The sequence below is a fragment of the Lissotriton helveticus genome, chromosome 6 (assembly GCF_964261635.1).
Source record: "Lissotriton helveticus chromosome 6, aLisHel1.1, whole genome shotgun sequence".
Lineage (NCBI taxonomy): Eukaryota > Metazoa > Chordata > Amphibia > Caudata > Salamandridae > Lissotriton > Lissotriton helveticus.
In genome coordinates this window covers 461,861,289-461,874,454 of record NC_136067.1, presented here as the reverse complement: position 1 = coordinate 461,874,454, position 13,166 = coordinate 461,861,289, and the positions used below count along the sequence as shown (strand labels likewise).

The 13,166-nt window shown below is 41.9% G+C and overlaps 1 protein-coding gene across 1 annotated transcript in view; it reads right to left on the bottom strand.

The window, feature by feature from the left end:
- The window catches only part of MYOM2 (myomesin 2), a 724,606-nt gene that overhangs the window by 21,363 nt on the left and 690,077 nt on the right, over window positions 1-13,166 (bottom strand). The window contains exons 30-31 of the mRNA XM_078647923.1: window positions 8,863-8,950; window positions 8,536-8,574 (exon numbers count right to left, since the gene is read on the bottom strand). Of these exons, the coding sequence (XP_078504049.1) occupies window positions 8,536-8,574; window positions 8,863-8,950 (127 nt within the window). The remainder of the gene's footprint in view (window positions 1-8,535; window positions 8,575-8,862; window positions 8,951-13,166) is intronic.

The window sequence follows — 13,166 nt, the reverse complement described above, 5'->3', positions numbered from 1 at the left end:
GCCGGTTATAAAATTCTACATAAACCGAGAGTAGTGGGCAGAGGGGGAGGGGTAGGGATGATATTTCGGGAAGAGATGAATTTTGTGGAACTAAAGTAGAGATGATTGAAGGCCTCGAACTTATGGGGTTTAAACTGCAAGAAACAAGTGGAAGCTCACTGACAGGACTGATATGCTAGACACTCCCAGGAGATAATACACAATTCCAGGCTCTATTTGATACTATCACGAACCTTACGCTCTCTCATTCTAAGATGATAATCCTGGGTGATTTTAATCTGAGAGATGACGGGAGACTGTGTAACCATCTTAGAGATTTGAAAAATATGTGTGCAAATCTTAACCTACAGCAACTGATAAATCATCCCACCCATCAGGGAGGCCATATGCTTGATCTTTTATTTGCTAATCAAGATGAGGCTGAAGTCCCCAATATAACCCCTCAAAATTGGACCAATCACTTTTTAATACTCTTTAAGATTACACAATTTTGCTGTGAAGACAAAGCCAACCATCCAGCTACCTACCGGAGAGGGAGAGAATGGTCCAAACTTGAGAAAATTAAGAATGTTGAAGTTCCCTTGGGTGTAACCTACTTTAATCCCACTGATACAGTTGAGGAAAATTACAATACCTACTGTACCTATATAACTAATATTTTGGACCAGGCAGTTCCTATAAAGAAACTAAAGATGAGGAAGAGAGTTTCAGCCCCATGGTACAATGAAGATTTTGAAACAGCTACGCCTGTCATGTAAACAGGCAGAGAGGAAATGGAGGAAGAAGTATCTGCCATCGGACAAAAATGAGTTGAAAATAATACAACTTAAATATAAGGAGCTCATTACTAAGGCTAAAGCAGACTTCTATGCCAACTCTATTATCCAGGTGTCGAATGGGACGAAAGCCCTATTTAAGATAGTGAAGGAGCTTTCTTCACCAACTTGCCTTAGTAATAATGTGGCGGCCACACAAAGATTGTGTGACGAGATTGCCTTCTATTTTGATGAAAAAATAGTAAAAATTGTCGGCACTTTTCATCCCACGGGCAATAATGATGTAGACAATAGCCCCCATGAGATGGAGGCTAAGAATCAGGGGCAAATATTGACCCTGGATAGTTTTCAAACCTTTACCGACATTTCCTTTACCAATCTGGCCTACAGCATGTCTTCAGGATCCCCCATGGACCCCTTGCCCCTCAAAATCTGGAAAACTTTCGGACAAGGATCTTTCCCCTGACTGCGACAAATCTTCAACCAATCTCTGGAGACTGGAATAGTCCCGGAGAAGTGTAAACAAGCGGTGGTAACTCCCTTGATTAAGAAACCATCCCTAGATCCAACGAACCCGGCTAGTTTTAGACCCATTTCTCTTCTGCCCTATCCAATTAAAATCATGGAGAAGGCAGTAAGTTATTTGCCGATGACACCATTTTAATCTCCCAGACCCTAAAAGGCTTACAGAACTTGCTGAATAATTTCCGATTTTATTGTTTGGATAAAAACCTTGAAATTAACTCGTCCAAAACAAAGGTTATGGAGATTAGCCCCCACAAGGGTTTTAATAAATGTTTTACTGTTAACAATGAAAAGATCGAACAGGTGCACAATTTTAAATACTTGGGTATTACACTAGATACAAAAATGAATTGGAAGCCGCAAATTGAAAAGTCTAAATTAATTTTATCCGAAAATCAGACCCCTATAATTAGAAGGCATAAGAATAGTTATACTAGAGCCGTATCACCTGCAATTGAGCTTTTTAAATATAAAGCTCAGTCGGCCACTTTAAATGGGGCGGAACTGTGGGGTTAGGCAGTAAGAAATGCCTTTTCAATACACGAAAACATCTTTTTTAGACAACTATTAGCCGTTCCAGGCCGCACCCCCTTAATACCTCTTTTCTGGGACCTTAATGTATGACGTTCCGATGACCATGCCACCCTACGTCCACTATTATACTGGATTCGTCCATGGTCTACGGACGAATTAGTGGACTATAGAGAAGCATTTAAGGAAGTAATGCAAATAAAGAACACGACTCGGTTGCCATGGTTAACTCATATTGAAAATTGTTTTTTTAAAGCTGGGTCTATATTACTTTTGGACAGATCCTGACTCCCTAACCCAAACCTGTAAAAACTGTTAAGGACAAGGTACTGGGAATACGTTCATAACTGCTCGTTACAAAATCCTAAAGTTGGAGCACTGACCCTCAAGTTTTTTGATGTAAAAGCTGAAAGTCAATTTGAATGCTTTATGGATTAAATTTTGCCTACCATGGCAAAATCACAGTATTTAAAGTACCGTTATGGCATTCTACAAATCAAATCGATCACATCAAAATGGGCTTGTAATAAATGCCCTATAGGGAATGTTCTCCAAGAAACCTGTGAACTGTGCGATATGGGTGTTAGGGAGGACGAGGCCCATGTTTTATTTTTGTGCCCAGCATCCCTCCAGACCAGGAAAAAGTGGATTAAACCCTTTTAGGTTTTCGGCACATCAAGGAAGGGGAAAGAGTGTTCAAAGGTGACACGCCACAGACTATTGTCTTTAGCTTGAGCCACTTTCTCCTTGCTGTGGCAATGATCCGAAAAAGACATGGCTTAAAAATGTAGTAGCTAATATTTGGATATGTAAGGACAAGACATTCTGGTCTTAAAATTTTCATTGATTGAATGCAATCAAGCGTAGAGCGGTGGTGTCGTACCAAAGTATTATTAATATACTTTAGTTTTAATATGTATCGGGTGTAATACCTTACAAACTGTCGAGATTTTCATTATTGTACAATTTTTACAATGTTTTTACCATTATTAAATAATAGCTCCTGGTATTTTATTTTATTTATTTATTTATTTTAATAATATTTATTGTAATTACTCTAAAAATGTTAATATTGTATTTCCTCTCCCATCGATGTTTGCTTTTTACGGACGTGTTGGACGGACTTAAATAGTGTTTGGCAAACGTTTAATGTCTGGTAAAATTGTGTGTCCCCCTAGAGATAACTCTGTATTGCGCCCATAGCCTAATCATGTATAAAAAATGTTACTTATGTATTGACATCCACTCGACCATGATGGCAGTTGAATTTATTGTACTGTATTTTGTTCTTTTATGGTTGTTCTAACCAAAATAAAGATTTGAATGAATGAATGAATATAACATGGTTCTTCCCTAGGGTTTGATCCTTCTTCTTGATCCTTCTTCTTCTCTTTAAATGCTGGACGTTAGCTGTTGATTGGTCGACTTCTTGATCGAAGCGCCAGGATACCTGCAGGGTGACAGTCTGCGCTATACAAGTATATATTCCATTCCATTAATTCCAAGTTTGCCTTGGGTAGTTGTTGCTGTGGATATTTTTGGCCCAGTAGGTGACTTAAGAGAATATGGTTTAGTTGCTATTGATTTGTTTTCTAAATGGCCAGTTGTAGATATTGTGGAGAAGTTGGACACTAATACTGTTCTTGGGTGTATATAGTTACCACTCACGATGCCACTGGTTTGTCTCCTTTTATCATGATGAGAGGTACGAAACCCAGATGCAAGTTCACCCCAGCTTGGCTTTCGGATAGTATGGTGGAGCAGTGGTCAGCGGCTGCGGTTAAAAACAGATTGGATAACAAAAGCAAGGTCTATTATGATAGAAGTCATGGTGTGAAGGATGTGCAGATGAAGGTGGGTGATTAGGTTCGAGTAAGAAAACCAGGTAAGATTCCTAAAGGTGAGAATCAGTTTAGGGCACAACAGGAAGTTGTAGAGATTTTGTGCAATGCGGTGTGACTTAAGGATGATCGAGTTTGGAATCTCAAGAGTATTGCTTTGGGTTCTGGACAAAATGTTTGTGTTATGCATGGAGATGTTTTGCATGATAATGGAGTGAAGGACACGGAGAGGGTGCAAGATGTCTTTAATCGGAGTGCTGTTCAGTCCAGTTTGGCTTCAGACCTTTTTCAAGTAAGGAGGTTATTGAGGAGAGAGTGGTGGGGAGCCAAGGCTTGGAGGAGGTGCATTCCAGAATGAATCAAGAGCCGCAGCCTGGAATGGTTGACCCGGATGTGGTGGATGAGAGTGTAGGTGACGGAGGAAAAAGGAAAAGTGTTCTGCTGGGATGGTTGAAGGAATACGTAATGTAATGTAATTCTTATGTTTTCTTTTTAGGTTTTTTTGTTTTTCTTAGCCGCTTTTTCTTTGCGTTGTAAGGGGAGGATGTGTTATGTATTGTACTTTGCATTGTATTTTATTTGGAACATGGTAGGGAGTGAGGTATGGAATGCTTATATGTGTTTTACTGTGGGGTTCCAGTCCAGGACATTGTAGCGGTTAGCAGTGGCCTGGAGTGGAAGCTGTGTTGCCTTGCTCTTGCCCGTTCCAGATGACCAGTGGAATGAAGCTACTGTTTGGACACTTTCCCTGGAGTGTGTGCCTCTTTAACAGCAATGAATGTGCTTAGAAGACAATTATCAAAGAGTTGTTGAAGCCCTCTTTAATCTAAATGGTTTAAGCTGCCATTCCTAAATCAAGTTCACAGATGAGGAGATTAGTCAGATGTATAAAATAGCCAAGTAGACTGCTGAATAGCTGTGTTTATCCCATAGACCCATTTGAAGAGAATTGGCAGCCCTCCAGTGTTGAATCATGAGTCAAAGAGGAAAAGGGTTTGAGAAAGAAAAACACAGTAACCCATCTCAGTCATTGGTACAGTGCCCCGCCTCGTCTGGTAGTTTGGATCCTTATTTTGTGTAGCACAATAATATTCAAAGGCTGTCAGAATATATTCTGAAATAAATATTATGTCCTATGTACAATCTTCAAATATATTGCCCCATTTGAATTGATGCTACAGAATCCACATCCAATTAATGCGTTCCTGCCAGGCCGAGCGGCTGTCGGCTGTGTACAATACATGTCCCAAAACAAGATGGCAGACTACGTGGCCACGCGTGCAATATCATTACGTTAATGTGATGACTTGTGCATGCTCCCAAATGCGTGTCCGTAACAAGATCGAGAAGAATAATGACGGATGCCACTGCCCGCAGCCGCCTTTGCTCGCAGCTCCTTGACAACAGTGACCGGCCCCTACCAAACTTCGCTGTGAGCGCAGACACCTGTGCTTGTGGTTCCTCCGGCTCCTGTAGCCTTACATCCAGCACTGTGGCCCCCAGGGAAAGCAGGTCGGCAGACCAGACTTTTCCCCGGGGTGTTCGCGCGAGAGTAGGACAGGCAGGAAGTTAGGTAGGAAGTTAGGTAGGGGGTTAGATTAGGGGTGGGAGGGGTTAGGAGGCTATTTAGGGGGACAGGAGGGGAAGGACTTCCTTTTCCTGTCCCCGGTGCCTCAGGGAGAAGTTAGTTTTGGCCGCCCACCCACCCTACACAGCTGCAAGGGGGGGACGCTGGGCGTTTTTTGTTGAGCTGCCAAGTTAGGCAACATGCCAGTTAGGACAGGATGGTACAATAGGGGGTGTTTGCGGGAACTGGGAGGGGTGGGGAGTCCATGACGGGCAGAATCACCCTTCCAGGGAGGGGGTTACAGTTGCAGGATGGGGGGGAGTGGTAGACGGGAGTGCGATGGATGGAGAAGACGGAGGAGTTGGAAAGTGAAAGGGGGAAGTGAATGAGATGCAAAGAGGTCGTGGTGTGAATTGGGAGTGGCTGGTGGAGCATGTGAGTGGATGATGGGTGAAAGGCAGGATGTTGGGGGGATTGTTTAAGTTAATGATGTTATGTTTATTTGTGAATGTCATGCTTGTCCTAATAAATGGCCTTTTACGCTAACTGATGCGTGGAGTGGTTATTGCGCGATGCACGCTCAAGCCGTAACAGCCAGGGAGCACGCGACCAAACTAACACAGCGTTTCCCAAAAACCTCCTCTATGCCAGTCCTTGGTAACACTACTATCAAAAACAAAGGTTACCTTTTAAATGTTTCTTGAAATCGAATCGTCAAATCAATCTTCAGAGAATCACTGAAAAAGGCACAAGAGCCCGGAAAGGGGAACTGGTGCAGCGTGCTTGACCCCAATCAAACCTTACTCATCGCCAGTATTATAATTAGGTTAGGGCTCCCGGTTTTATGGTATTTATTTTGTTGCCATTTCCGTCTGTATTTATCCATATTTATTTTTTGGGCATTTTTTCTGTATTTATCCACATTTATTTTTGGCACAAACAAAAGACGACGCTAGAGCTAGTATTTTTCCACATTTATTTAAATTGACAATTTTATTCGTTTTCTTGTACAATATAGTCTATATTGTACTAGAAAACAAATAACAAGCATTGGCATAGCCAATAAGTCTCGCCTTTGGGACTTTATACGTATTTAGTTATGCAGCACAATATCCTTGGTGCAACAATATCAACTGTTACATGGATAAAGACTTATAACGTCCCAAAGGCGAGACCTATTGGCTATGCCAATGCTTGTTAAGGTTCATGTGGCACCAGTTTGCATGTGGAAGAATAGGTGCTTCAACAGCTGAGCACTGATTTTGAGGCTACGCAATAATAGTCACAGTATGCAAGTGCACCAAAAGCGTGCACATTTGTAAAACAGTTAAACTTGCATTCAACGCTTAAAAATGAATGCCTTCATAGGAAAATAGTTATCAGGTTTAAAAGATTCCAACCAAGCAGTATGTCATAGCTCTGGGAAACCAACATTAATGACTAAATAAAACAAAAATTAAAATTAAGTAACAATATATTCTTAACACAATGTTCTCTTGCAGACTCTGTAAACAGAAAAAAAATGGTCAGTGTTTTTTTTGGGGGGGGGGGGGATTTGTGGTCCCTACTTGTGAGATGCTTTTTCACTATTTCACAACATGCATTTCCCCACTGTGGCAGTAAAAATAAAATAAAAAGTAAGAAATAGCGAATAGGCAGATTGGGAACACATGGGAAACTGGAATCAGTCAACAAAACATCTCTAAGTAATGTAAATGCTCCTTTGAAGACCTGTGAAAAACGTGTGCTTGTCAGATAAGACTCCAGAAACAACAGCTCGAGCTGCAGCAGCAGCCCGGGCTGGGACACAGGACAGAGGGGGATGAGGGGCGGAGGGGGGTGAAGGGGTGTTGCATTCCTTTGAGCCCTGAGATCGGCGTGCAGCCTGATGACAGGTAACTGGAGACAAGTCACAGGGCCTGTGCAGGGCCATTAGGTAGCGCTTTACGCGCGCTAATGGCCTTGTTAATCACAGAAGGCAGAGGGGAATTTCCTTTAAAAAGACAGTTAACGAGGCTTTGTTGTTTATTTCTCCCCTTCTAACCAGACTGCAGGCAGTGTCTACCCCCTGTGAGAGCTGCCTTTTACAGGGGTGCTACGTGCCCAAGTCCATTAGCAAAACTTTGCTAAAATCTGTCAGTGTCCCTTTGTTTCTACTCGGCACCCTGCTGCTCTCTAAAGCCCTTGCCTTATCTTATCTAATCGCGCCTTATCTTCCATTCCAAGTGCCCTGTCGGTAGCAATAACCCGACGCCAGTGTGCCAAATTTACTAGTATTTTACCGTTTATAAATATAAATACAGACATAGGAAATATAGATTTCCGTCTGTATTTATATGTATAAATCCGTAAAAACGGAAAACCGGGAGCCCTAATTATAATACAAGTCCGATGCAATTTAAAGCTGTTTATTGAGTAGCATAAAGACACCAAAAACAATGTTGAATCGCCAGTTCTGCTCCCGGTCTCAAACTGCTTACATTGGAACCCTCTACCATGGAGACTGTGAGCATTTCTGGCATGCGCTGACTCAAGCATTTAAAGTCACAATACAACAATATTAAATACAACAGTAATCTTATACTTCATATTTCAAAACTAAGTCAAACAGTATTTGCTTAATCCAAAAGTATTGCTAAATAAGGTTCCTCCTTTGCCCCAAGCAATGTTTTATGTAATGTGAGGTATAATAAATCGTGAGCAAACTCCATGTTGTACATTTTTCTAATTCACATTCAGTAGTAAAAATGAAATGCCCTTTTTGGCGGGAAACTGAACACGCCAAATCATGCGTGACTGTGTTAAGCGCTACTCTGTCTCAGCCTGTCACCTGAGGCATATACCTTGCCTGTGAATTTTCGTGTCTTCACCCTTAGAGAAATGTAGTGAAAGGTCTTGACTTTGCCCGACATCTTTGTGGCAAAGTTTATAGCGCCAAGCCCAGCAGAAGTGAGGATTTCCGCTGCAGAACTTGTATTAGTGTGAGCCTGTAACCCATCCGTACTCTTCAGGATATAAGATGATGGTCAGGGAGGCAGCAAAAGGTGTGGTTGTGTCATGGGGGTTCTGAAAGGCGATGTGCCATGGCGTGGCATAGTTAGGGCTGAGGCAGGCACGCTATTAGTTACCTACAGTTGGTATCCTGCTGTATAGCTCATTATACATTCGTATGTTTTTAAGAGGTTACACACAGTCTTTGGATACAATCTGACCTGGATATTACAATCTTCACAGCATTCCCTAGCGGCAAACATTAATACAAATGTGTACATCTGAACAACAAACAGCTACTCACCACAAACTCTGCTCATCTCGAGGATTATATCTTCGAATACTATGGGAAAATAGTATAACAGGTTATATTCAAACCGAAACTGAATAACGGACGATGCTTAAAGATTACCCCGAAAAGTTAACCGCGTTATCTACTATTATTCACACCCTTTCTTTTGTTTGTCACTATAAACTGAAAGTGCAGTTCATTTGCTGCATTCAGCAGTCCACACGCACATCTGTTTATGTCAACAACGTCATTTTCAATAAGTATACTGTAAGGACTTACATGCATTCATAAAAATGTTATTGCAGAGGCTAGATTGCACCACACGTGGTTATTTTGTACCTTTGCCAGCAATTTCAAGTGTAGAAACATCTTGTCCTCTGTCATCCTTCAATGTTGCCTTATACACACCTTGATCCTTCTTCGATAGCTAGAGAAACACAGCATTACAAAGATGCATTAGAGGGTTATATTTGAAGTGACACTTTGACTTCCAAGTGTGTTCTAGTCTTATTAAATTCATGGAAAACTGTGGTGAAGTCACTGTTGGTCAGCTTAATGCAACAACAATGGCACAGAGTGATGAACCCAGACTGAGGTGTTTGTTTCTTTCAATTCTGCTTTTAAAGATAAACGCCTGATTGCTCCAGTGAGAGCCTGAGTATTTGGGAGTGGATCAAGAAGCATTTCGTAAAAAAAGGCAATTTCTTCCAACTGGAATTCGAAAGCATGTAATCTCAGTATTAATCAAAAGACTCATTTGTAGTGAACGGATGGAAAAAATATTTACGTGGTGGGTGCAATGCGTTACTCATATGTTCAGTGCAAAAATCTATGCTGCACGCGATTATGTAGGGGCCATGATTGGTGGGTATTGGCACACTCTGGCTTGGGTTGCACCTCTTTGGATCCCATCCTATTGTTAAAACTTGCAGCTGTAGATGCAGATGCTATTCCATGACTATCATGAGTGCCGCCCAAGCGTCCGAGTGGGAGGAAGAGCTGATATTGTGTCAGGTATCTCATTTATTTATTGTCTAAAATGTCTAAAGTAGTCTTTTTATGCCTGAACCTATTGAAAGAGACCTGGCTCAGGCTGCTAATCTCAGTGCTTGCAGTGACCTTTAGCACACTTACACCTACATCAATGCTGCCAAATCCACATGCTGCATTGCCCTAATATCCTCCCTTAACTTTACTCTCAGAGATCATCACGAACACTCAACTACCTCCAGGCTCACCATTGCCCTATTTGATCATAGCAGTAGCAACATTTCATTCTTCTCCTCTTCCACAATATCTACCATTAACAAAACACTCTGCAAGCAGACTAACACACCTCCACTCTCTTATACCCAATCTACAATCACCTGCCTCTCGGTACAGTTAGACTATGTTCAGATCACTAAACCCGTCAGTAAACCCAATACATAACTGATTTGACCCTTACACTCTCCAACTACTCATACTCATAGTTCTCTCGTCCAATGTTTTGACCGAAGCGATCATCCCTCCATCACTAAAACAAATGGCTGTAGACTTTTCTTTCCCATCCAGATAGTCAGTTGGCACTCTAATCACTCATCATGTGCTTCTCTTCCTGCAACTTACTTTACCCACTTTAAGATGGTACAATGGCTTGACTCTAGTAAGAGAATGCCTAAGAGGGAACCCAAATTACTTCTCCTTTGCTCATGAAATCATTTTTGCTCGGTTCCTTTAAATTTCTGTATTCTTTGGTTTTATCAATAAGACTACAATATTACGGACTTTGACTTCCTTAATCTATCATAGGTAAAACATTATAATGATTCTGATCCTAGCTTTATAGTTGCTGCTTTTTACTCTCCTGGTGATTCTCATACCACAAACCCCCAGACTACTGGCTATACCCAAACGTTCAGACCAGGGGAATTTGATTGTTCTCTTTTCACTACCTACCACTGTGACATTGTCCCCTCCTTTGCATTCTCTTTTCAATTTTGTATTGATGCCATGTAGATTCTTCGTTTCTCATGGTCCTGCCATTTTGCATACATGCAATCTCGCATGTTACTCCAATTAGATGCTGGAAGCCTCTGAGCTCTTTAATGCTCAACTCTTCTAAAACCAAACTCATTTACTTCTCTACATTTCCTGATCCCACTAACTTTACCATCTCATCATCTATTCTTGAACACTATCTCAATCTCAACTTCAAGTTAAAACCTTCAAGCACAATTGAAATTCATCTGGAATAATTGATTTCCTACACCACCTTTACTAACAGATTCCAAAATCAGAAAAATCTGATCACAAATCCCCTGGATAGAGGGTGCGTCCCATATCACTACTCTAATAATGACTAGGATAGATATATGCACAACAGTATTGAGGTTAATGCTGGGTGTCTGTGGCTGACTTTTAAATGGGCCCTCTTTTTCTCTTAGTAACAGTGATATAATGTGTTTAACTTCATGTGCAATTTTTATAAAAGTGTCCTGGAACAAACAATGAATTATGTTTCTTAAACGGGACCAGAAGCGCAGTGCTTACCATCGTACACCCTTAGCAACCTAGACCCAATCAATAAAACTAAAACTGTGCAGCTGTCAACAGGAGCGATGCCTTTCACTAAAATGGTCCCATTAACATCATGGACAATGTGAGTGATGCTTGATACCGATGTAACTCAGAGCGTGAAGAAGAAAAGCTGTCTCCTTTTTGGCAGCTACCTATATACAACATTTGTTGCATATCAGTGCCATTCATAACCATTATCAGTTTCTTAAAGTGCATTCTTTCTTGGCTAGTTTTTTAGGCTTTGTGATTAACAATATAGCTTACTTTCATGGGCTGTACTATTGTTTGTAAGCCTGATGAGTCTTGCTTTATTTCAGCAGGGATGACTCTGATTTTTAATTATCTGTAACCCTAGGCTTTGTGCAGCAGAGCATAGGTAGTCCCAGAATTTATAAAAATGATCATGTCTTTTTTGTAATGACTCAGTGGGAAGGATGGTATGGGTAAAGGCAGTGCTTGATGCAATGTTGTTTTATGTAGTTTAGTTTCCTAATGCATAGTAATTACATTTGTAGAGGTATTCATTCACTTGATGCAGCAGCAAATGTTTTCTTTTATTGATAGGCAACACTCTACTATGTGAAGGGAGGTAGGTTGAAAGAGTGTAGGTTTATAGTGTTTGCTATGTGAGAGTGCTTTTTTGTGTCATGAGTAATGCCCCCTGCATGGCATATGAACATGTATTTATATTTTCAACTATTGTGAATAATTTACAAGAATTCACTAAATTAATTTACACTTTTGAGCAATTTACACTTTTGAGTGAGTTAACTACTTTTCAGTATTCACAAATCCCAGGAGAAAATTTACTACAAACGTGTAAGTTAAATGTCCCCACTTACTGTGCACAGCAAATAGCTTATTCTTGTGTGTGTGGATGAAGTCCTCCCCTAGACCCCTCCCTGACACTCTCGAAATCCCTCTTACTCCACCCTAATCCACCCTCTTTTGTAGTAAGTCTGACCCTCTTTTAGGCCTCTTTCCTGTGTCCCTCCCACATTTCCCACTAAAACATACATTTACGTATGCGAAGACTCCGCAGTCAGAATGGAGAACTCTGCACACATAAATGGGTAATGGAGAGGTGTAAACTATGCTCGTAGTTTATGACTGGTACAAAAGGGGGTGGCGATGGACGGAGCATCTGAACCAATCAAACACTCACACCTAGTCAACAGATCTGGGTTTATTCCATCACCGTTCTTTAGCCCACTCTGCCACCCCAGTTCAGACATTGCCATATGCAAATCAGTCTGACCCTGTGCCTCATAGGAACAGTCCAGCCCGAACTGCCAAGCCATGCCTTCTCTGGACCGGAAACAAGCTTCCGAGGACCGTTTTCTGGCATTTTAGCCGTCTTCAGCCCGGCTTGGTTGAATCCAGTGGCAAAGTGAGCAAGGGACTCACGTCTGAGCAAACTCTGCCAACTTATGGCGAACAAAGTGGTAAAAAAGGGGGTGGCGATGGACGGAGCATCTGAACCAATCAAACACTCACACCCAGTCAACAAATCTGGGTTTAATCCATCACCGTTCTTTAGCCCACTCTGCCACCCCAGTTCAGACATGGCCATATGCAAATCAGTCTGACGCTGTGCCTCATGGGAACAGTCCAGCCCGAACTGCCAAGCCATGCCTTCCCTGGACCGGAAACAAGCTTCCGAGGACCGAGGCACAGGGTCAGACTGATTTGCATACGGCCATGCCTGAACTGGGGTGGCAGAGTGGGCTAAAGAACGGTGATGGATTAAACCCAGATCTGTTGTCTGGGTGTGAGTGTTTGATTGGTTCAGATGCTCAGTCCATCACCACCCCCTTTTGTACCGCTTTGTTCGCCACAAGTTGGCAGGGTATGCTCAGACGTGAGTCCCTTGCTCACTTTGCCACTGGATTCAAGCAAGCCTGGCTGAAATGCCAGGAACCGGTCCTAGGAAGCTGGTTTCCGGTTCAAGGAAGGCATGGCTTGGCAATTCGGGCTGGACTGTTCCCACGAGGCACAGGGCCAGACTGATTTGCATATGACCATGTCCGAACTGGGGTGGCAGAGTAGGCTAAAGAACGGTGATGGATTAAACCCAGATCTGT